Raw genomic sequence first — 21,320 nt, forward strand, 5'->3', positions numbered from 1 at the left:
GCGTGCCAGCGGCGCCTGACTTGCATTTCAGACGCGTCTCAACAACGTTTGCTCTCCAGAATCAATAAAAATAAATCGAAATGTCAAAGGCGCTGCATGTTTTTGGTAATAAGTGTGGGGTCCCGCAGCTCCACATCCCCATCGAGAGTAGCATATGAGATACAAACGGAAAAGAATAAAAAAAAAAAAACAAAAAAAAAACACGAAAACTGTAAATGACATTGTGGACAGTTTTCGAGCTTTGTACTTTAGAAAAATTCATTGGAACTCGCTGGAAGAATTAACATACGCGCAATAAAGTTAAATACTAGACTACACTGAAGAAAATCAAATTATCTTCCAAAATGAAATGCTTCAAATTAAATTTATAAAAATTAAAAAAATTCTTTCAAATAAAAAAAGGAATTATGAAAGATAATTTTAAAATTTCTAAACAAATTTAAAATGTCGGCTCCACAGTCTAAGTAGACAAAGAAACATATGAATTAAATGAAAAAATTCAAAAATAATGAAAAATTAAAAAAAAAAAATCAGCTCGACTGTTTCATAGGTATTTTTAAGAAAATCATAAAATATACCAAAAATACTTAAATATGCCGAAGATTATTTTTGGTATATTAATATTCAGTTATATTAAAAATATACCATAGATTCACAAATATACTAGAATTTTAAACAAAAACGTTTTATGCTATTTAAAATGATTTCTAAATAACTTAAAATTTTTATCTGATTTATGACGATTTCTAGTAGTCATAACACCTTTCAAAATATTTATTATTTATAAAAACAAATAAAAATCTTTCATCATTTTCATAAATATACAAATTATATTAGACACCATTCATCATTATAATATTTGACACTTTAATGCTCATATCGGTCAAATCAGTAGTAAAGATGTAATCTTTTGGCTATCGAATGATTTATTATGCATTTTCTGTCAGTGTGTTTTGCATATTAATTTCGTAGCACACGAAATTACGCGGCTTTAAGATATTGAATTACATAAGGTTGAGCCGCAAAAGGCGAAAGAAATATCAAAAAAATCACTTGAGCACGATTCAGAAACAGAGAGCGGGGAGATTCGAAAATCAACAATCAATTGAATGTGCGCATAAATTTTCGAAATGAGAAATGTGACACAGCAGCAGCGACAGCAGGAAAGAAAGAAAGAAAAGAAAAAAAGAAGTGGAATCGTGTGGCTGCCGCTTGCTGTTGCCACATATTGTGGCCATGGCCAGCGGGTGGGCAACCACAGAGAGACTTGACTCAGAATCCAGTTCTGAAGATTGCATTGGGCCTATCCACAAATTGCTCGTGTTCAGCCTTTAAATCGTTTTACGTAGTTTTCGAGACAAGTCCACGGTAAATGTTCGCCAAATGTGGCGCTGTTTGTAAATCACGCACGCTGCACGTTGCACGCAACCTCAGTTGCTGCTGCAGCGATGCGTCGATCGATTGGCCAACTCAGACAGACGGACAGTCAGAGGGAGAGTGAGAGAGGGAGACAGCTGCAGCTTGTGTCAGTCGCTTTGGTCAAGTATGTTAATCTTGGTACGCCTGACTAAGTCGGATGCAGCCAAAGCTTGCCACACTTGCCCCACCTCGAGCAGCTGCTTAAATTTATGCGCTGTTCAAACGGCGCGTAATAAATTTGTTTGCTCTTCAACTGTGCGCGCGCATGTTCATTGAATTTGTTGCCGTTGCTGTTGCCGTTGCCGTTGCCGTTGCCGTTTGCTGTGGCTCAACGCTATCCAATACAAATCCGTATTAAGTCACGCCCCTCACTCCCTCCTCTCGCTTCTCACTCTTCCGACTTGTTTTTACAATTCCAAAATCCCGCCAACGGCCACTTCATTTTGTAGCTTTTAACAGCATTTCAGCATTCTTCTGTATTTGTTTATCTAAACGTTTTATTCATTTCTCGCTCTGTCGCTCTCTCACTCCGTCTGTCTGTCTGTGTGGCTTCTGCCTGCTGGCTTCGTGTCCTACCTTGGCCTTATCTTTCACTCTCTGTGGGCACAATTCGTGGCTGCTGTTCGCTGCTCGCCTGGCGGCCTAATTGATGCGCTGTGTTCAACTCCGCGCTGTGCTGCGCATGCGCAACATTCACACTTTGCCTTTCTGCAGCAGCCACAAGTTGCAAGCTGCTAGCTGTAAGCTGCAAGCTGCATGCCGCTGCCATCTCAGTGCGCCATCTTCAGTTGATTGCACATTTTATTTGCGCATTTATTTGCATATTTTCTCACACGGCAGTCGCTGTCTTCTCTTTTGGCTTAACTTGTTTGCTTTTCTTTTAAGCGCAATGCAATTCAATTGTCTGCTTTACTTTTTTTTGTCTGTTCTGTTTTGTTTATTGGAGGGTTTTATTTTTTTTTTTTTCGTTTCGTTTGTTTGTTTTGTTTGTTTCTCATGTTTGCCGCTGCCGCCTCTTAATAGTTCATTTAGTTTGCATTTTTATGAAGTCTTTGTGTGGGTTGTGTAATAAATTTAACTCAAGTTTATTTATGTGCCATCCTCAAGACATTTATCACTCAATTTGAAGGCGTAATTGGGCGCAAAGCGACAGCTTCAACCAGAAGAAGGCTGCTGAAGGAGGAGGCTGTTGCTGCATGCCACAGGAGCTCACCGTTGGCAGCTGTTGCATATTTTGCATATCGTTATGCGAGTTGCAGTTGTTGTTGTCGATTGTCGTTTCTTCTTTGATTGCCATTCCACAATGTAGAATGGGGGCCGAGTAACTCACTGACTGACTGACTGACTGATGGACGCCAAATGTGTGCGATGTTGTCAACGACAATGACCAAATTTGGAACTCTCCACACACACACACTGCCACACAAATCGAGCTGTCGACTGTCAAACTCCAACTGCGTGGGACACTTTTCGCTGATGGCCCAAACGATTGGCATTGTCATTATTTAATTGAATTTAATGCAAATTTAAAGCAACCTCCATCCATTTTTGCATATTACATTCGACAGTGAAACAGATAAGGATCAGAAAAATGTCGGTGAAATATTTTTGAAATATTTTCTCTTCTAGCGAATGTCTACTGTATTGTATTACATGTAATTGCATTTCCCACTCTGTGGAGATTATTCAATTATGTAATTGAATTGTACATTTTGCAATTTGATTTCGCACAAACAATTCACAAATTCGAAATTCGCATTCGTGGTTGTTTGGGCATGAAAAGGCAGTCGCCGAAAATTAAGAACCCATTCAGACAGAAATCGAACAACAACAACAACGACGACGACGACTGCCAAAAAAGAGCCCCAAGAGTTGCCTCAAATATAGTAGTAGATACGATTCTGAATGTGAATAACAATTGTTGTTGTTGTTGGGGGAGAGTTTTCGACAGTTTTTCCACCTGTTTTCAATCACGAAAATTCAAATGCTAGAACAATAGTTGGTTGGTTGCTGCTGTTGCTTCTCGGTGGTGGTTGCTTTTGCTGCATTGCAAATGTTGTTAGCAATCACACTATTAAACAATAAATAAGCAATTTGTGCAACAAAAGCGCTGGAAGGGGGGCCAAAAATGCTAAAATGCCACAAAAGTGTTGAGCACACATTTTGTAATTTCATTTCATTATGCCACCAAAAAGTCGAGCTGTTGTTGATGGATAGATGGATGGATGGACGAATGGCTGACTGACTGGTTGACTTGGCACTTGGCTGCTGTTAGTGATCAGCACGTCGCTGTTACTCCTTAATTTATCCCTGTTGCTGCTGTTACTCTTTTTTTTTGTCAAGTGTCTCACGTTTTTTCCTAAATTTTACCTTTTGCGCTGGCATTTGTGTTGCTGTCTGATTGCCCGCAAAAGGCAGAGCCAACAAACAACCAAAAAAAAAAAGAAGAGTAGAGTGAAAAAATCGAATTTCCCGTGCGGACTGATTCGATTTGGCGTTGCAATTTCACGCTGTGTTATTGCAAAGTGGCCCCTGCAAAATGGCCAAAACTCTCTCTATCTCTCTCTCTAAAAATTTGGCAATTTTTGGGCGAAAAAACACAATGGGGCAGCGAACAAAACGTTTGGCGAGTCTCGAGTATAGCCCCCAAAAATCTCATTTAGTGACGAATTAAGCGCCAAAACAGACAGGCGATTCAGTATGTCAGACAAGCAACATGGACGAGACGAGTGCCAGACCAACCAACCAGCCAGCAACCAACAACCAGCAACCATCGCGAGCTGTGGGCCTTGGCCCTGGTGGCACATTGTCAAGTGCAGGAGGCATGAAAACCCAATTGCAACATGGCGAACAAAACGAACAAAACTCTGTTCTCCGCTATCTATGACCAGTCATGGATTGCTTTTCTCTCACTCTCTCTATCTCTCGCTGTGTTTGGCCATTGTTCACCCGTTTTTCTAACGGCCTTTAACGCCATTTTGCCAGCGAGTCAGCGCAACTCATTCACGCCATTGTAGAGCCAAAAACGGTGGCTCACATTTTGACAGATTGTCTGCAAGGGCAAGTGCAATATTAGAACATGATTTATTTATGCAATTTTTAGCATAAACTCTCCTTTTGCTCTCTCCTCTCCTCTCTGCCATTGGCATTTGTCTATCATTTTGGCACTGGCTAACAATTTGTTTGTCTGTCTGACTGTGCTGAAATGCAATGCAACCCAGAGAGAGAGAGAGAGAGAGAGAGAGAGAGAGAACAGCATCCCCTGTGGCCATGGTAGAAGTGTCGGCACGTCAATTTGTTTGTCTGGCTGTCTGCTCTCATCTCTCCTTCTCTCTCTTTGAGTTTGAAATTATGATATGTGCAGCGAATGGTGCGGGTTCGAATGGATTGTGGCTAATAAGTGTGCGCCACAGTATGAGTTCATTTCTGGCAATTAGTGGACAGACAGAACACGAATCTATGTCCAAATGCTGCTGCACTATGCTGATTGTCGAAAACCTGGTGCTTGAGTAATGAATTGTGGTCAAAGGTAGACGCGATGCTATCAGCTAGTGCCGAGATATAATCCCAGATATTTGCTACAATTCACAGACAACTGTGAAATACAGACAGAGTCTCTTAACGCAATCAGCCCCCAAAGCAATAAAATGCATAATCAGCATATCTTTTTTTTTCCTCCCATTTTTTATGGCTGGCAATAGATATGCAAAATAAAACAAGACAGTCGATGTGCTACTGTGAACTTTTAGTAAAGCAAAATATTGCGATCATTTTCAAAATATACCGAAAATACTAAAAAATACCCAAATGGTATATTTGGTATATCGATATAGTACACCATTCAAAGTATACCATAGACGGCACACCAGATTGTCGGCCAAATAACTCAGACCCCTAGTAGTAGGCGTTTTTCCCATACAAAAGTATTTCCTTAATAACTTCCACAATTTTATCTGATCGCAACCAAATTTTCAGGAATCATAACTATTACAGTAGTTATTGTATATACCAAAATTCGTAGGTCTAGCTTTAAAGTTATTCGATTTTTTGATTTGCGGGGCGGAAGTGGGCGTGGCAAAAATTTGAAACAAACTTGATCTGCGTGCAAACATAACAAATGCTGTCGAAAAAAAATTATAGCTCTATCTCTTATAGTCTCTGAGATCTAGGTGTTCATACGGACGGACGGACGGACGGACAGACGGACAGACGGACAGACGGACAGACGGACAGACGGACAGACGGACATGGCTATATCGTCTCGGCTGTTGACGCTGATCAAGAATATATATACTTTATAGGGTCAACATACATTTCCTGCCGGCACAAAGATAATACCCTTCTACCCTATGGGTAGCGGGTATAAAAAAGCGAGAGAAACGCAATGCGAGAATGAAATAAATGAGGCACATTATAAATGCAAAAGTACATGCTAACTACAACAATTATCCTTAATGTTGCCAGCAACTATGAACGCCATTAGGGGCGATTCTCCTTCACCCTCCCTCCTTCTCTCCATCGATGCTGTCCAGCTGTGTGCCAACATCGTCCTGCCAACAGCTTCCAACAACCAATTCAACGTTGATCATTTGCGAGAAAGAAATTCAAATTAAAATGCTTCGAATGCTATGCAAAAATAGTTTCAATTTTGTGCCAGCGCGGAATGCTCATTACTCATCTGTAGGAGGAGGGAATGGGGAGAGAAAGAACTTTGGTAGCGAGGTGAAAAATTGCACAACAAAAAAAAAAAAAAATATAAAAGATAAAAAGATAAAGCGAAATATGCAGCCATCGAAATAAAGACATTCAAAGCGAGTCGAATCTGAATCGATGATGGTCATTCGCTGTTGAGGAAATTGCAGTTAATTATCAGTGAACAATTTTCAATTGAAAACGCCTGGCGCATATTGATTACGCGCTTCATAAATGCTGGACAAACGCTGCTTAACAAGGTGAGCAGCGAAACGAAAGTTGCACGCGATCATCGTGCAACCCTCGCTCGGTATTTTGTAATCTGAATCCACACAATGCAAGTAAGCAGCTGGACATGCGGTTTGCATTCCCTTTTCATACATACACAACACAACACAACACTACACACACACTCAGTCATTTTTCAATTATGTTATTAAAACAAGGCGCCGCACTTGCCACCAACAGTAGCAAGCGGCAACTCGACTGTGGCAACATTGCGTGTTTAAATGTTTTAAGCATTTCGGTTTATCGGAAAATACACACACAACCAGTAGAGAGTGAGAAAGTGCTCATAAATGCAGCAAACAAACATGGAAATTCAATTATGAATACTTAGAAGGTTAAAGCACCCGGTCACCGTTCACTCCCCTCCACCCCTTCGCTCACTCCTCCCTTCGTTATGTTCTGTGTCTTGTGTTGCGTCCACTATTTGCCACGTATGAAAATCAACGACTGGTGTAAGCCAAGTCTGTGGCTTAAGGCAATTTGCATGTGCAAATATTGCAAATCTATTCGAACGAGACTATCATTTGCATTCGAGTGTGTTCTGAGTGTTGTTAGTATGAGTGTGAGTGCGAAAGCATTCGCACAGACGTCTAATTATGTCGAGCAAAGTTGCAAACAAATTTTGCGCCCGTCATGTTGCCTGGCTGCAAATAAAAATAAATATTTACATTCCATTTGGCAAAACTGCGCGCAAAGGAAAATTGTGCGTAAAAAGCGTTGGCATATTTGTTAACCTCAAGCAACACAGAACGCAGAGCTGGAGAACCGAGAACCGAGAATCGAAAGCAAAGCAAACCGTAACCCAAACTCCAAAAGCCGCCAGACAAAATCGATTACCAACTGATTGACTGTATGTTCCTATGATGATGATGATGATAATGATGATGATGTTGAAGAGGAAGAGAAATGGTGTTCGCAACTTGCAGCTTCAACTTCAGTTTAAAATGGTAATTGACTTTTTCGCGTAACCGCAATGTGTTGGTAAACTTGTTGCCATGTCTCTATATATATCTCTATCTATATCTATGTCCATATGCAAGCTTGTATGCGGTGGTATGTGTCCCTGATGTGCAATAATGCGCTGGCATCAGCAAAAGGCAACTCGAAATGCAATTTCACAAAATGCTTGCATAAGCCAAGGCGCATCGCCTGCTGCTGCTGCTGATGCTGCTCCACAATGTCATATTAGAGTTTATCAACTGGCAGAGCTATGAAAATTTAGAGGCAACTATGAGACAGAAAAGGAGAGAGGGAGGGGGGGAAAGCAAGTTGCAGCAACTGGCAGACGCTTGCGACAAGGCTGCAATTTTCAATTTCGCGCACACTTTGCACAGATAATAGAAATTTCTTTCTTTCTTTCCTCTGCTTGCTGCTGCCGCATCTGCTTCCATTTATTGACACAAATCGCAAACGCATTTGACATAAGTGCCGTCCAACAGCAGCCAGCTTGCCTCATCCTTCTCCTCCCCCTCCTCCTGTCTGTAAGTTGCAACAAAATTTAGGTTATGAGTAGCTAAATGACAGCACTTTGTACTCATTTCACTTTACTTTTACTTCTCTCCCACTTTGTTGCATTTCTCGACTTCACATTTTTTTGTTTGAAATTTACGATGGATTCTGTAATCTGTAAGCTGCTTAAGCAGTTAAGGAAACTGGACAATGAATGTCGAAAGTTTGGTTTTAGCAAGTACAAACATTATTGAATCTAACTGCCATTTGTGTAAGGAAATGAGAATGGATAAAGACATTTTGCTGGAATTTGTTTACACTTTAGAGAAAAGTGAAGAGTGGAGTTGTAAAAGTGTGTAGATAAATATATTGCACAAATTTGATGATACTTTTTAGTATAATTTTGTAACTTTTTCTTTTTAAAGTTACATATAATGGCAAGACTTTTATATAATTTCTTCTTAATATATGTGAATTTATACAAATACGAGTATTTCAATAATAAAGCAAATTTAAGTGGCTAAATAAAAATCAAAGATGAGATAGAATTGAGTGATTGTAAAAGAGTATATAGTATATATAGTAATATATATGCAATACTTTTTAGTACTACCTACAAATCAAATCGTATGTTTATACATACATTCAAGTAATTAAACTTATAATACTAAAAGTAGCTTAAACTTCCTTTGCACTTCATATTAATACATGTTAAGAGCTCTTTCTGGCAGATCAGCAAATTTCCCATATTCAAATCCCTATTTCGATTACTTCCTATTCCCATCATCACTTCAGTTGCTATTTGCTATTACGACTAATCAATAGCTAGTCACTCAGTGTAGTAAGTATATTTGTTTGTGCCCCTGTGCCACATTTTGCTGATTAGCTTCTCAGCTGGCAATGCAATCGGTCTTCTGTCCGATGGCCCCACAGCCACTTAGAATCGAGAGATGACTGGAGGGAGAGAGAGAGAGTGGGATGGCGAAGCCCAACAATGAAATATATTTTTAATCAAGCCAAATCGAATTCAAGGCAATACACCGGTGCCTCATTATTTAGGCAAATGTGCAGCCATTAACTACAGTGCGTTGCCCACTCTCTAAGGGGAGAGTTTGAGCATCAGAGTTTCAGAGTTTGAGTTTGAGTTTTAGGGCCGAAAATGTTGACCCAACACAAAAACGACAAATTGACAAATGTGGCCACTTAATGTGCTACAGAGGGCAAATGTTAAACAATTTTCTGTTATTTTGTATGCCAAAAATACAAACTAATTAATATGAGAGACGTCGAGGGACGTTTGTTGTTGTTGTTGTTGTCGATGTTGCCACATCACCATGTTGCCACATGGGCCGTCGCTTTGGCACGCATTGAATTTTATTTGATTTTGTAAAAATTTAATTTCGACAAGGAATTCTTGACAGCAAACAGCAACAGAAGCGGCAGCAAGGAGCAACATCAACACTAGGCGGCAATTTCTCAATGTTGTGTCGGCGAAGAAAATGAAATGAATGAGCCTCAGCTCAGCGATGAGCCACTGAGTGAGTGAGTGAGTGAGTGAATGAATGAATGACTGCCTGGCTGGCTGACTGACTGAGTGACTGACTTGCCTGACTCGGCTGACTTCCTTCAGTTTGTTAAGGGAATTTTGCATTTTGTTTGAATTATTGCCTTCATTAAGATTGCGTTGTTGATTTCTTCCTTCTTCTTGGCTTCTTTCTTGTATTTGTTGTTGTTGTTGTTGTTTTTTTTTAATACTTCTCTCGTCACAGGCTGCTGGCAGTCGCAACATGAGCGACAGCGTGATTTCGATCCGTTACCCTCTTCCCTACCTTTCCGCTGCTGCTGTTGTTGTTGTGCACACCTAGGCGCCCTACCATCACGCCCCCTTCCGTCCGCTACTTTTCTTGAGCCACTGTGTGTGACTGCACTTGACAATAAATTTTATTGTAGCGTCTACGCACAGCGACAACGACGTCGACGACTGTCTTTGTTGGTATTTTTAGCTTAATTGTGAATGAAGATCGGAGCGGGAGATGTTTTCTGCTGTGTTTTTATTTTCTTATTTTCATGTGCTGACATGTGACGCAGCCCCGGTTGAGGGGAGGGAGGGGAGGTTGAGGCCACCCCACGTGCTGTCTTACAGTTAATTGTGCGAAATTCATTCATATAGAAAATTTGCCAGACTGTAACCATTGAAGTCATAATTATGCGATTGTACAGGTCGCAATTTGCCTAGGCAACTCATGAGAGTTAGTCGCTATGACGAAATTAGACTAGCATCATTTCAGAAAAACTACAACTACTATTACTAGCTAATTAACTACAAGTTGTAATTAAAAGTTTTTGTTTATTCTTCAATATCGTAGTGTATAGCATTAATGAAGAGTTCTTTATTATGGAACTATTTGAAAGAGCAAGAACTTTAACTACTTATTAATCTTTTGAATTACTCACTTCGTTCATCCTCTAACTACTCGTTATATTTACTTGAACAGTTCCTAATATAGGTTGCTATCCGCTCTTAACCTAACTTCACCGTATACTTATGAAATAATTCGCTCTGACTCGTTATTATTTTTAATAACTCGCTACAAATTGGCTATCGCTATTTGCTACTCGCTCTTAATTACTCGCTAAATATGCGCCGTTCTATCGCTACTCTACTAAATTACTCGTTACATAGATATCTCTTCGCTTTCGCTGCAACTACTCGTTTCTCATAAAATTATTCGCTACTCTACTAAATTACTCGCTACATACAGATATATGTAGATATTTCTTCACCTTTACTCCAATCACTCGCTACTCATAACTACTCGCTACATTAACTCGCTTTATTGTTTTACTCGCAGCCAAAAGCTTTGTTACCTCCTCATAGCTCATTCTATTTGGAAATGCAAATAATATTCGCCCTCATGCAACTGCAATTCCCTTCCATTGTTTATCTTTCGACTGCTAATCAATATACCGCATTCTCTCGCTGCTGTTTCGCCGAACTAGCGGCAAAAACTCGTTGGCAAAACTATGCTCGATATTCGCTATTCAGCTGCCTCGCTATTTGTTTTGCATAATTAAAATTCATGCTATATTTCATGCTAGTCTTGGCAATTTCACTTTCTTTCCTTTTCTACTTTTTTTTGCCGGCTTTATGCGCAGTTACAGCTGCTACTGCTGCTCCTGTGTTTGACTCGCTCTCAACTCATATTCTGTCAATAGGCCGCCGGGCATTGCGAAGGGAAAACTTTCCAAATTTAACGCTCTGCACAATGGGTCTTAGGTTTGGTTAAGCATTTTCCTTTTGGCTTCCATTCTGTTATGTTATTTTTTTTTCCTTTTTCTGCAAGTCGTAGTTACAACAAACAGCAGAACAATTACAACTAGCGACTCCTCGGGCAGCAGCTGACCTGAGTTGAGCTGTGGAAGTGGAAATGGAAATGGAAGTTGGGAGGAGCTGAGCTTATGCAAACAGGAAATGCATAATGAACACGCGGCACACAGTCCGGCTTTAGCTACAGCGGCACACTGACTCACTCCGGCCAAAAATTGTAAACGCTTCTGCGACTGCGACTCTGACTCCAACTCTGACTACGACTACGGTTACGACTCTGACTGGCTTTCATTCATTTTTGAGCGGTTTCGTGGTTAACAAGCGCTTCCTTATCCTTATTATTTTAATGCCTGCGGCAGCATTTCATCTTACTTACTTTTTTTTTGTTGCCCAACTTTCTTGCTTTCTTTCGTTCTGCTTCTTTTTTTTTGTAGCAATTTCCATGGCATTTTCCATGCGCCTGTGTGTTGCTTAAATATTTTCAACTACCTCACGTAGTCTCTACTAGTTCACAATGTTCTTGTTCTCGTTGTTGTTGTTGCTGTTGCTGTTGTGGAGTGTGTCTGTCTGTATTCTCTGGGCTTTGTGCGCATAATTGGGGTTAACTACGGCCAGGTGCGATGACGATGACGACGGTGCAGTTATGCCCCGGACCCAATTCCGGACTCCTGATTCTTCGTACTCCTTTGGCCAGGAAGCGCCTGGCATGATGCCGTCCATTGTGTGTGCGGCCCAAAGTGTGCTAAAAAGGAAAAGTAAAAAATTTTTGCCGCACTTATAAATTGTCGGGTCTAAAGTTGTGCTTTCATTATTATTATTACCACTACTACTACTGCCACTATAATGATATCGCTCTCGTTTCTTTTGGCTAGACTTCGCAGCGTGCAATTAACGCGAGGGAATTGAAAAGTGAAAATTGCAGTTGAGCCTAAAACAATTTTCATATTCAAAAAGTTGACACGCAAATTGAGAAATTCAATTTAAAAAAGTTGTTTTTTGTTTCTGTGCTCTTTCATTCACTTTTGCCACCCACAAAAGTGGAAAATGCTGTTGAATAAGAGGTGGAGGCGTGGCTGTGTTGACACGGCACACACACACCAACACACACACACGTGCCAACATCAACTCTCATCTCTCAGGCATTCTATTTTTCCAAGAGAAAGAGAGAGGAGAGAGAGGTGCGAGGCCTGGGCTCATCATCAATTCAGTTGATAATTATTTTTACGCGACGCAGCAAGTGCATTAAAAATGCAAATGGCAACACTTTGCCACTTTGATGGCCTCTCTGCCTTGTGTTGCCAGTGTTGTCACGTTGCTGTTTTATTAATTTATTAAATTAAAAAAACAAAACTCGCTCAAAAGGCACAACGACGACGACAGCAGCAGCGAGTGGAAAACTCACTGCCATTTTCGCAGTCAGCATTCGCATCTGTAATTGTAAATTTATGAGGCGGCTCACAGCACAGCAGAGAAAAAAAAAAGAAGAAAACAAAATGTATATGGACTGGTCCAGCAAAGAGTTCTGGAACTGGAGTTGCTTCAGCTGGGCGCACTGTCAATCGTGTGGCATGAATTATTAATTATTTGATTTTTCACACACACACAGAAATACAAACACAATCACATACGCTTTCCTCGCTCTCTCTCTCTCTCTCTTTTTTGCTGCTGCAGTGTTGCATTGCGGCAAATGGTCAGTTGGCTGTCAGTTGACGCCAATTTTGACAGACCTCATTTTGACATGCACGAAAAAAAAAATGGAAATGAAAGAAGAACAAACGAAACATTTTCCCTAATGAAATTATTAACCAAAATGCGCAGAAATGTTAGCTCAAAGCTCGTGCTGCTGATTGCTAATAAAAGCGAAATTAGCTTAATCTAATTACCTGTCACACATTATTTCAGACAGTCTCGCTTCTTAGATCAAAATACGAAAATTTCGAATTCAGCTGCCTCGATTTTTCTTTCACTTTTTTTTTTCTTTTTTGTGTTGTTGCACCCCCAAGGGGCCCATGGGCAAAGATTGCTAGGTAGATCGACAGAGAGTATAGAACAACCCTGTGGTTGCCCTGCTCTAGCTACATTCTACTTTTGCCCTCAGTGTTCTCCTCTTACCTTTTTATTGTGCGTGCTCTGGGGAAATGCCAACTGTGTGTGGAGGAAAAGCTGTGCACATATTTTGCCATTTGCACAGCGTTGTGTTGTCTCCTGAATTATTCAGTGCAGAATCGATAAGGTTGTTGCCCAACGCAAAACCAATGGCATCTTTTCTGCTTACTGCTGACAGTTTATTTGGCAAATTGCTTTGGCATGTGTAATATGAAACTTTTACTTGGCTAATTTTTAGTTTTACCCAATGAGCCACAGTTACAGTCACCAAAAAATTTTCTCTCACTGTGGCAAATCGAAAATCTGAAACACGCGTCACGCATTGCAGCAGCTGAAATTGAGGTGGAGGAAAGGACCAAAAGCCATGCCCACTAATCTGCCATGACTCATGAGATTTTTACAGCCACCCCTTTGAACATAATTCAAAAATATAAAATAAAAAAAAAAACCGAAATGTTTTGAAATCTAATTAGAATATGTGCGACCCGTATCTGAATATATGCACGTCTATCGAGTACTCTCTCTCTCTCTCGTATCTCTCAATCTCTATGCGAAATTGTACTTAATTCTCGAGGTTGCTCATTTCATATGCTCAACGCATCTGGCCGCATCCTTAGACCAGGATCAGGACCAAAGAGAACACTGAAAATTGCGAATGGCTGCGAGACGGGCGCCTGTGCGTCTGGGCAATAAATTTGATTTGTTTCAAATTACAGCCAAAAAGCAATGAACAATTTTATTTTCAGTTTTTTGTGTTGTTGTTGTTGCTCTGGCTGCATTTTGTTAAGCCGCCAAATCGAATCTTACTTGTGGTTACTCTCTGCGGGCAATTTTCATAATTTACATAAGCAAATCAAATTGTAAATGGAATTTGTGAGCGAGTGTGTGTGTGCGTGTGTGTGTGTGAGTGTGGAGCTCCATTGCTGAAGAAGCTGGCTTTCATGGGGAGAAATGGAACTATGTTGAGTGTTTGACGTAGATTTACCATTCGCTTTCGCATTTTGCTTTCATGCCACAAATTGTGTCAGCTTTAGCTACACTTTTGTTGTACGTTATGTGTGTGCTTGCTTTGTGTGTCTTTTGTTGTCGATGCGCCAAAGAATTTGGCTCAAGAGATGCTTTACTTTGCTTTAGAAAAATATTACAGAAATAAAGGTAAAGGAGAAGGGAATGCAAGCAGTGGAAAGTCTAGAATTCTCTGCAGGCGTGCTTTATGTGTTATCGATAAAGTTTAACGGGAATTTTCCAACACTCATCTTTAAGCTGTCAAATTAATAACTTTGTCATTACGTTTGACATATGTCAATTAAAAAAATTTCCCTTCGCGTGTGATTGCAGTGCAAATCTGTAAATTAAAAAAAAAAAAACTATTAAAAAAGTGTATCAAGTGTTTAAACAATGCGATGCCCAAAGCAAATGTCAACAAATAAATACACAACTTGAATTAAATGTTCTTTTATATTTGCATTTTTTTTGTATGTTTCATTCGGTGAAATTCAGTGTGCGTGTGAGAAAGTGAAGCAAAGTGCGAACTTCTTTATATATATATAGAATCGTGTGACATTTGAGTCGTAGGGCTCCAGGCTAGGCGTTACGTTTGCTGTCACGGTATTTGCTCATTTTTTTGATGAACATAAAGAACACACAAGCCTAGAGCAATTTGGTTAAGCACACGATCGCGCATTAGATTCTCTATAGCATTTTGACTTTTGTTTTTGGCATTTGGCAACCTATATGTATTTGTAATTGGAATTGTGCCGCATTGGTAGCAATGTCAACGGCGCTGGCAACGGCAGCAAGTGCAACTAGCACGGCGACCACAACAACACAAACAGCAACAACAACAACAACAACAACGCCCGCCGAAGAGGAACAGCAACAGCAGACGCCACCAACAGTAACAGCAACAGTAGCGGCAGCAACCATGTTGCTTGAACCTTTAGCATTGCCACAGCACATGGAGCAATCCACATCGATGGAGCAGCTGGCCGAGTTGGTTGACAGCAGCGAGGAAAACAATTTAAGCAGCAACCTTAATGCTAAACTGCCAGCTGAAATGTCAACACAGCCTTCGCAGCAGCCTTCACAGCAGCAGCAACAGCAGCAGCAACAGGAACAAGAGCAGCAGGAACTCGACTCGGATGACGGCATCGAGTATCTCGATCCCAATGAGTTTCCGCTGCCGGGCACACGACGCCACAAGAAGAAACTGGTGCACAAGACGATCACCCAAACGTATCCACGTCCGCCCGGTGGCTACAAGTACTCGATGGGTTTCCTCTACAGCATTGGCAGTCACATGGCTGGCATCACGCTCGACATTCCCACGCCCACATCGATAATGCCGCGCATGTTGCGCACGTTGCCGCCGCCGCCGCCGCCTCCATCGCAGTTGCCGCTAATGCCATCGGGCGTTGCGAATGTGGTACGTTCGGGCGTTCAATCGCCAGGTAATGCTAATCAAACACATCGTTTCGGGGGCGCTGCTGTGGCCGCTGCGGCAGCAGCAGCAGCAGCGGCGGCAGCTGCAGCCGCCGCAGCGGCAGCAACGGGCAATGCGAATCTATCGCCGCAGCAATTCCTCTGTCCGGCGGGCTACGGCAGCAGTACGCAGCGACGTCTGTGGCATGCCGAGAATGCGGTCTGGCAATTCGACCGCAACTATCCGTTCAACCAGGGCTATGCCTCATCCTATGGCATACCGATGGTGCCGCTGGGCTTCGAGCAGCATCCGTATGGCGCTCAGCGTTTCATGTACTCCAGCTACTACAATCAGGCGGTGCCACGCGGGGGTGGAGGAGCAGGAGGTGCAAGTGGAGGCGGTGCCAGCTATCGTCATGTGGCGCCTAATTTGCCAGTCGTAGCCGAGCAGCAGCAGCAACAACAGTCGCCGAATGCCGAGCAGCATCCACATCCGGAGGCCTTCGCTGACTACGCGAGTGTGGATCCGCGTTTTGCACGCGGCGCCACTGCAGCTCAAGTCAGGGAACGCTTTGGACCCGCACGCCATGCAAATGCAGCGATGACGTATCCCCGCGAAACCAAAACGTTCTACAACAGCAGCACAGGGAATGTGACGGTTGGTGCACCGGGCACAAGGATACGCCATCCATTCGATCCACGCAGCGGACTGCAGCGTGGCAATCCCAATGTGCCCCAAACTGTGGCACTCGAACAGCTGAACATGAATATGCAACGACGTGGCAGCAATCAACCAAGTGGCAGCGCCTCGCAATCAACTTCAGCTGGAAGGCATTTGAAGCGCTCCAAGAGTCAACTGGTGAACACGAATAGTTCCAACTCCTCCGGTTCGGAATCTCTGAACTCTGCCAAAGTGGAGCAGCCAGAGAACAACAACAATGTGACGCCCATTTATCACAATCCGCAGCGTAGCTATCGCAATCGTCAGCGCTATGCAGCTGCCAACCAGCAACAGTTGCAGCAGCAACAGCAGCAACAACACATGGGCAACTATCAGCCAGGAGTGCGTCGCTTGAGCAAGGCGCAAGAGTTGCGACAGCAGCAACACTCACGTTGCTACAACTCCACGCAGCTGGAGCATGTGGATTATGCCACCAATGGAACGTTGTATGAGACGGAACTATCCGAGCAGGATGCTTTGGTCTTGGCAGCTGCAGCGAGCAGCGGCACCTCGGATGCCGATCTGCCACAAGATTCGGACTTTGTGGCTGGTGCTGTGGGCATCTCAACATCAGTAACAGCAGGTGATTATTCCTCCGAGGCTGATCCACATGGACATTCGCAGCACACGGGCTCCATTTCGGGTGACTTTGATGGTTTGTCCTACGTCAGCTTGGCACCCAGTTCACCCAGCGATAGCGCAGAGAGCGAGCAGAGCGATGCTTCTTTGGAGTCGATGGTGTCAAAGATCACAATGAGCTGTGTGGCAATGGCAACAAGTGCGCAGTTGCCGGACTTGAAGGGTCCAAATCTTGTGCCTTTTGGAGATATGCATTATCTGAAGGAAGCGGAACGCAAATCTAGTCAAGGACTGAAGAATGGCTTGAAGTGCACATCGCACTGCTGTGGTGATATGCTGGGAGAGTTGAAGCCCCAACAAACAGAAGGCGAAGAGAATGAAGCTGCCGCATTGGCCAACAGAGGTGGCATTATTAAGGTAACAGATAATGGCTCTAAGCGTGCCACAACTTTACCACATCTAAACTTCCTCTGGCAGGAGGAATTCCTCGATGACAATCAACCGCTTTCGCTGCAGAATCGTTATTTGCACGAATTCTTTGGCTACACGCCAGCGGATCGCTTTCTCACTCGAGCCAAGCTGGTGGAAATGAAGCGTCCGCCCATCTCGGTGGCCAGTCGCAGCAAATGGGATTCTCTAACGCAATCGATTTGGCAAAAGTTTCTTGCCGCCCAGCAGACGAAACAAATCTACAAAACAAAGATGCGTCTCTGGCGTTTTATTTATAAGGTGACGATGGTAAGTTTGTGAGTGCGCAGCACAAATTAACTGACTGATAACATTTCGCAGGCTGTGTATCCACGTTATGGTCTCTACTTGGTGGGTTCGTCCATCTCGTACTTTGGCTCCAAGTGCTCGGACATGGACATTTGCATGTTGGCCTGCACGAATCCGAACATTGATCCACGCATGGAGGCCGTCTATCATTTGCAGTTGATGCGCGAAATGTTGAATGCCACCGAACAGTTTCAGGAATTCAATTTGATCGAGGCTCGTGTGCCGATTTTACGCTTCACAGATCGTCGCCATCGTGTCGAGGTCGATATCAATTTCAACAATTCGGTGGGAATACGCAACACACATTTGTTGTATTGCTATTCGCAGCTGGAGTGGCGATTGCGTCCCATGGCTTTGACCATCAAACAGTGGGCTCAGCATCATAACATCAACAATGCCAAGAATATGACGATCTCTAGCTACTCTTTGATGTTGATGGTTATACACTTTCTTCAAGCAGGTGTCAATCCTCCCGTGTTGCCGTGTCTGCATAAAATGTACCCGGAAAAGTTTAGCATACTGCAGCCCACGGATTTCGGATATGTGGACATGAATGAGATAATGCCGCCATATCAATCGGAGAACACACAATCGCTGGGTGAGCTGTTGCTCAATTTTCTGCATTATTACAGCATCTTTGAGTATGGTAAGTTTGCCATCTCGATACGTGTGGGCGGCGTGTTGCCCGTGGAAACTTGCCGCGCCTCGAAGGCGGTGAAGAATGATATTCATCAGTGGAACGAACTGTGCATCGAGGAGCCCTTCGATCTCACCAATACAGCGCGTTCGGTTTACGATCCCGAGACCTTCGATCGCATACGTTCGATCTTTATGACCTCGTATCGTCGCCTGGAGTCAACGCGCAATTTGCATTCGATTTTCGAGGGTTACGAAGGACCCGCCATACAGACAATGCAGCTGACTGAGAACTCGGACTTGGAGCTAGGCGGTGGCAAGGCGGCGAGTGGCGCCTCCTCGAAGTCGGAGAGTGCACAGCCATCGCCTAGGCGTATGGTGGACAAGGCCACGACGGCCATTTGGAGTGATATCAATCAGAAGGTGGAGGTGATTGCCGAGGAGGAACAGCAGCAAGAGTTGCAGTTGCAGTTGGCCAAGAGCAAGAGTTCGCGTCTCAACAAATAAACCAATTGCAAACACTCAACAGTCAAAAAAAAAGAGAAAAAGAAAGCAGCAGACACAATCATCAGCTTTGTTGTAGTTTAGATCAGAAGAATTTAGCAATAGCTTTATCAGAGAAACATTCAAAAAAGATAGACGAAAAAGCTGGAAAGGTAGAGAAAGAAAAAAAAACATTTAGACAGATAGAATTTAGATGCAGTATTTTTAGTTTTAGTTTAGTTGAGCTCTAAATCCTAATCGCTAGTCCACAAATACAACAACAGAACAGAAAACACTGCTCAGCCTTGCACTGGATTAACACCTTTAAATTTTACGTTGGACACTTGACATTCACTGCACCATTTACACCAACAATTCCTTGACCCAAAAAAAATAATGAAAATAGAGGTCATCACGAAAAAAAAAATGCATTAAAAACTTGCCAAAAAAATTTAAAAATGCCCCCTAAAAAAAAAAAAAAAAAATGAAATAGGAGTATAGACAAAAAAAAAACCCGATATATATACAAAACTCACATCGCTATATATATGTGATATGTAGAGAGGGAACTATAGAGATTGAACATTATAGAAATGCTGCACACATTCCACATCTTTCTATCGAAACCCAACACTTGTTTTTCAAACACACACTCAACACACACACATATATCTATTCACACTTTTTTGTATAAAATATCGAAAAATGTAAAAAATGCACTCACGTCTAAAAAATATCAATTGGCAAAAGGTTTCGAATCACAAATTCGCAACCATTCGCCACCAAAAATTCAAATGTTAATTTGACTGAGCTGCCCCAAAAAAAAAAATGTATCAAAAAATAAATAAAGAAAAACACTCACGGAAAAAAAGGATTGCTTCAACTTTTATAATCGAATTAGTTTCAAACTGTGTGAGAGACTTTGGCAATTTAAATATTGTGAATTTATTTCGCAACTAGTTTTATTAGTCTTTATTTAGGTTGAACAAAACTACTTCGCATCATTTGTTCTCTGGGGAGATTAATGAAGTGTGGATGTTAAAATTGACGCACATGTTGCAGCAAATTAAATCACGAGTTCGCAGCAGCTGCCATTAGTTGGGTGGACAACAGGGCGTGGCATGCCACATCTGTGTGTGTGTGTCGAACTCCTCTCATCGACAACAATGGTTGAAAGCCAAAAATTTGCGACTCCGTCAAATTATTACATCAATTGCAATGCTCAATTTCAGTTGTCTAGTTGCAACGCTGCTGTGGCAGTTGCAGCAATTACTGTTTGAAGCTAGCGACGAGTGCATTGGTGGTTGGTGTTGAGTAATTGATATAATGTCAGCACACGCGTTGCTCTGCGTTGTGTCGCCCACTTAATGTCCAAATTGTCAACGGGATTAGTGACCAACAGAGCGACAACTAGACAAGGGATGGGAGGAGCGAGGAAGGTGGAAGGTGGATGGTTGATAAGAGGGAGACACATTGTCGATTTATCAGAACGTGCTCTAATACCCATATCGAAGCATTCGCATTCACATTAGCATTGCCATTGTGAATGGCAATCATCATCATTATAATTATCAGAGCGTTATTCGTTGCTCACAATTGTCACATTAATTTCGCGCATATGTGCAAATTTTTGGCAATTAAACCAAGTCGCATCATTTTTCATTTGCAATCGCTGCTGCTGCAACCATTTGCATTTGCATTTTTGCATAATTTCTTAAACGATCAAATCAAAGGCCATTTGACACCTAGACAAAAAGCCATAATGGAAATTCCTTTCTCCCTTCTCCTTCTCGAAACAGAAGAAAAGACTGGAAATAGTCTTTATGCATTCATTAAAATTTCGAGTAAAAATTAATTTGCCAGCAATTTGCGGCTCAAGCCTCGAGCTAACTTTTTTTTCTCTCTCTCTCTCTCAGCAACAGCTGCAGCCATCATTTGAATTCTTAGGCGAGGGTCGCCGCAACGTTTTTGGGTTCTCTTTGCACAAATAATTACTCATTGTCATTGTAATTGGCGTGCGGGCGCTAAATACTTTCCAGCCCCGGGATTGAGAATTGAGATTGGAGTGTGGAGTTGTGGAGGTGCGACTTTGACAACTTGTGATATTTTCGCTTTGGGTACTAACTTGATTATTTGTGCACCCGGAATGACGATGAGTAAGCAGAATAGAATCGAGGAGGAAAGGAAAAAGGAGCAAGCAACAACATCAACAATGCTGCTGGCCCTTTTTGCTGCTCGATTACTTATTGTCGGGGATACTTTTTCATTATGTACTCACACACACACACACATGTGTTGAGGGAATTCTCTGGCTATCCCTTAGACATGAGAGAGATCCAATGGTGCATGGTATATAGCATATATAGTATAGTAGACTGTAGTGTGTGGCATACGCAGATGATCCCCAATGGACGTTGGGTT

At 42.2% G+C, this 21,320-nt stretch overlaps 2 protein-coding genes across 10 annotated transcripts in view; both read left to right on the forward strand.

The window, feature by feature from the left end:
* The window catches only part of LOC133836000 (sterile alpha motif domain-containing protein 5), a 167,076-nt gene that overhangs the window by 74,216 nt on the left and 71,540 nt on the right, over positions 1-21,320 (forward strand). The gene's annotated exons all lie outside the window — the stretch shown is intronic.
* On the forward strand, positions 14,629-19,174 carry LOC133836401 (poly(A) RNA polymerase gld-2 homolog A). Of its 3 annotated transcripts, XM_062266875.1 has the most exons (3): positions 14,631-17,420; positions 17,481-17,741; positions 17,793-19,174. In XM_062266875.1, exons 1-3 carry the CDS (start codon positions 15,054-15,056, stop codon positions 18,921-18,923), a joined length of 3,759 nt encoding a protein of 1,252 aa, XP_062122859.1. In that variant the 5' UTR covers positions 14,631-15,053; the 3' UTR covers positions 18,924-19,174. The 3 variants fall into 3 exon arrangements, with proteins under 3 accessions (XP_062122857.1, XP_062122858.1, XP_062122859.1); XM_062266873.1 differs by having other exon boundaries at positions 14,629-17,741; XM_062266874.1 differs by having other exon boundaries at positions 14,630-17,732.

This window comes from Drosophila sulfurigaster, chromosome 2R, assembly GCF_023558435.1.
Source record: "Drosophila sulfurigaster albostrigata strain 15112-1811.04 chromosome 2R, ASM2355843v2, whole genome shotgun sequence".
NCBI classification, from domain to species: domain Eukaryota; kingdom Metazoa; phylum Arthropoda; class Insecta; order Diptera; family Drosophilidae; genus Drosophila; species Drosophila sulfurigaster.

What these genes read in the sequence shown, in the direction of transcription:
- LOC133836401 (XM_062266873.1), top strand. Translation starts at nt 15,054, where the DNA reads ATGTCAACGGCGCTGGCAACGGCAGCAAGTGCAACTAGCACGGCGACC. An exon ending in TTATTTATAAGGTGACGATG is followed by an intron (nt 17,742 to 17,792) that starts GTAAGTTTGTGA and finishes AACATTTCGCAG; the next exon opens with GCTGTGTATCCACGTTATGG.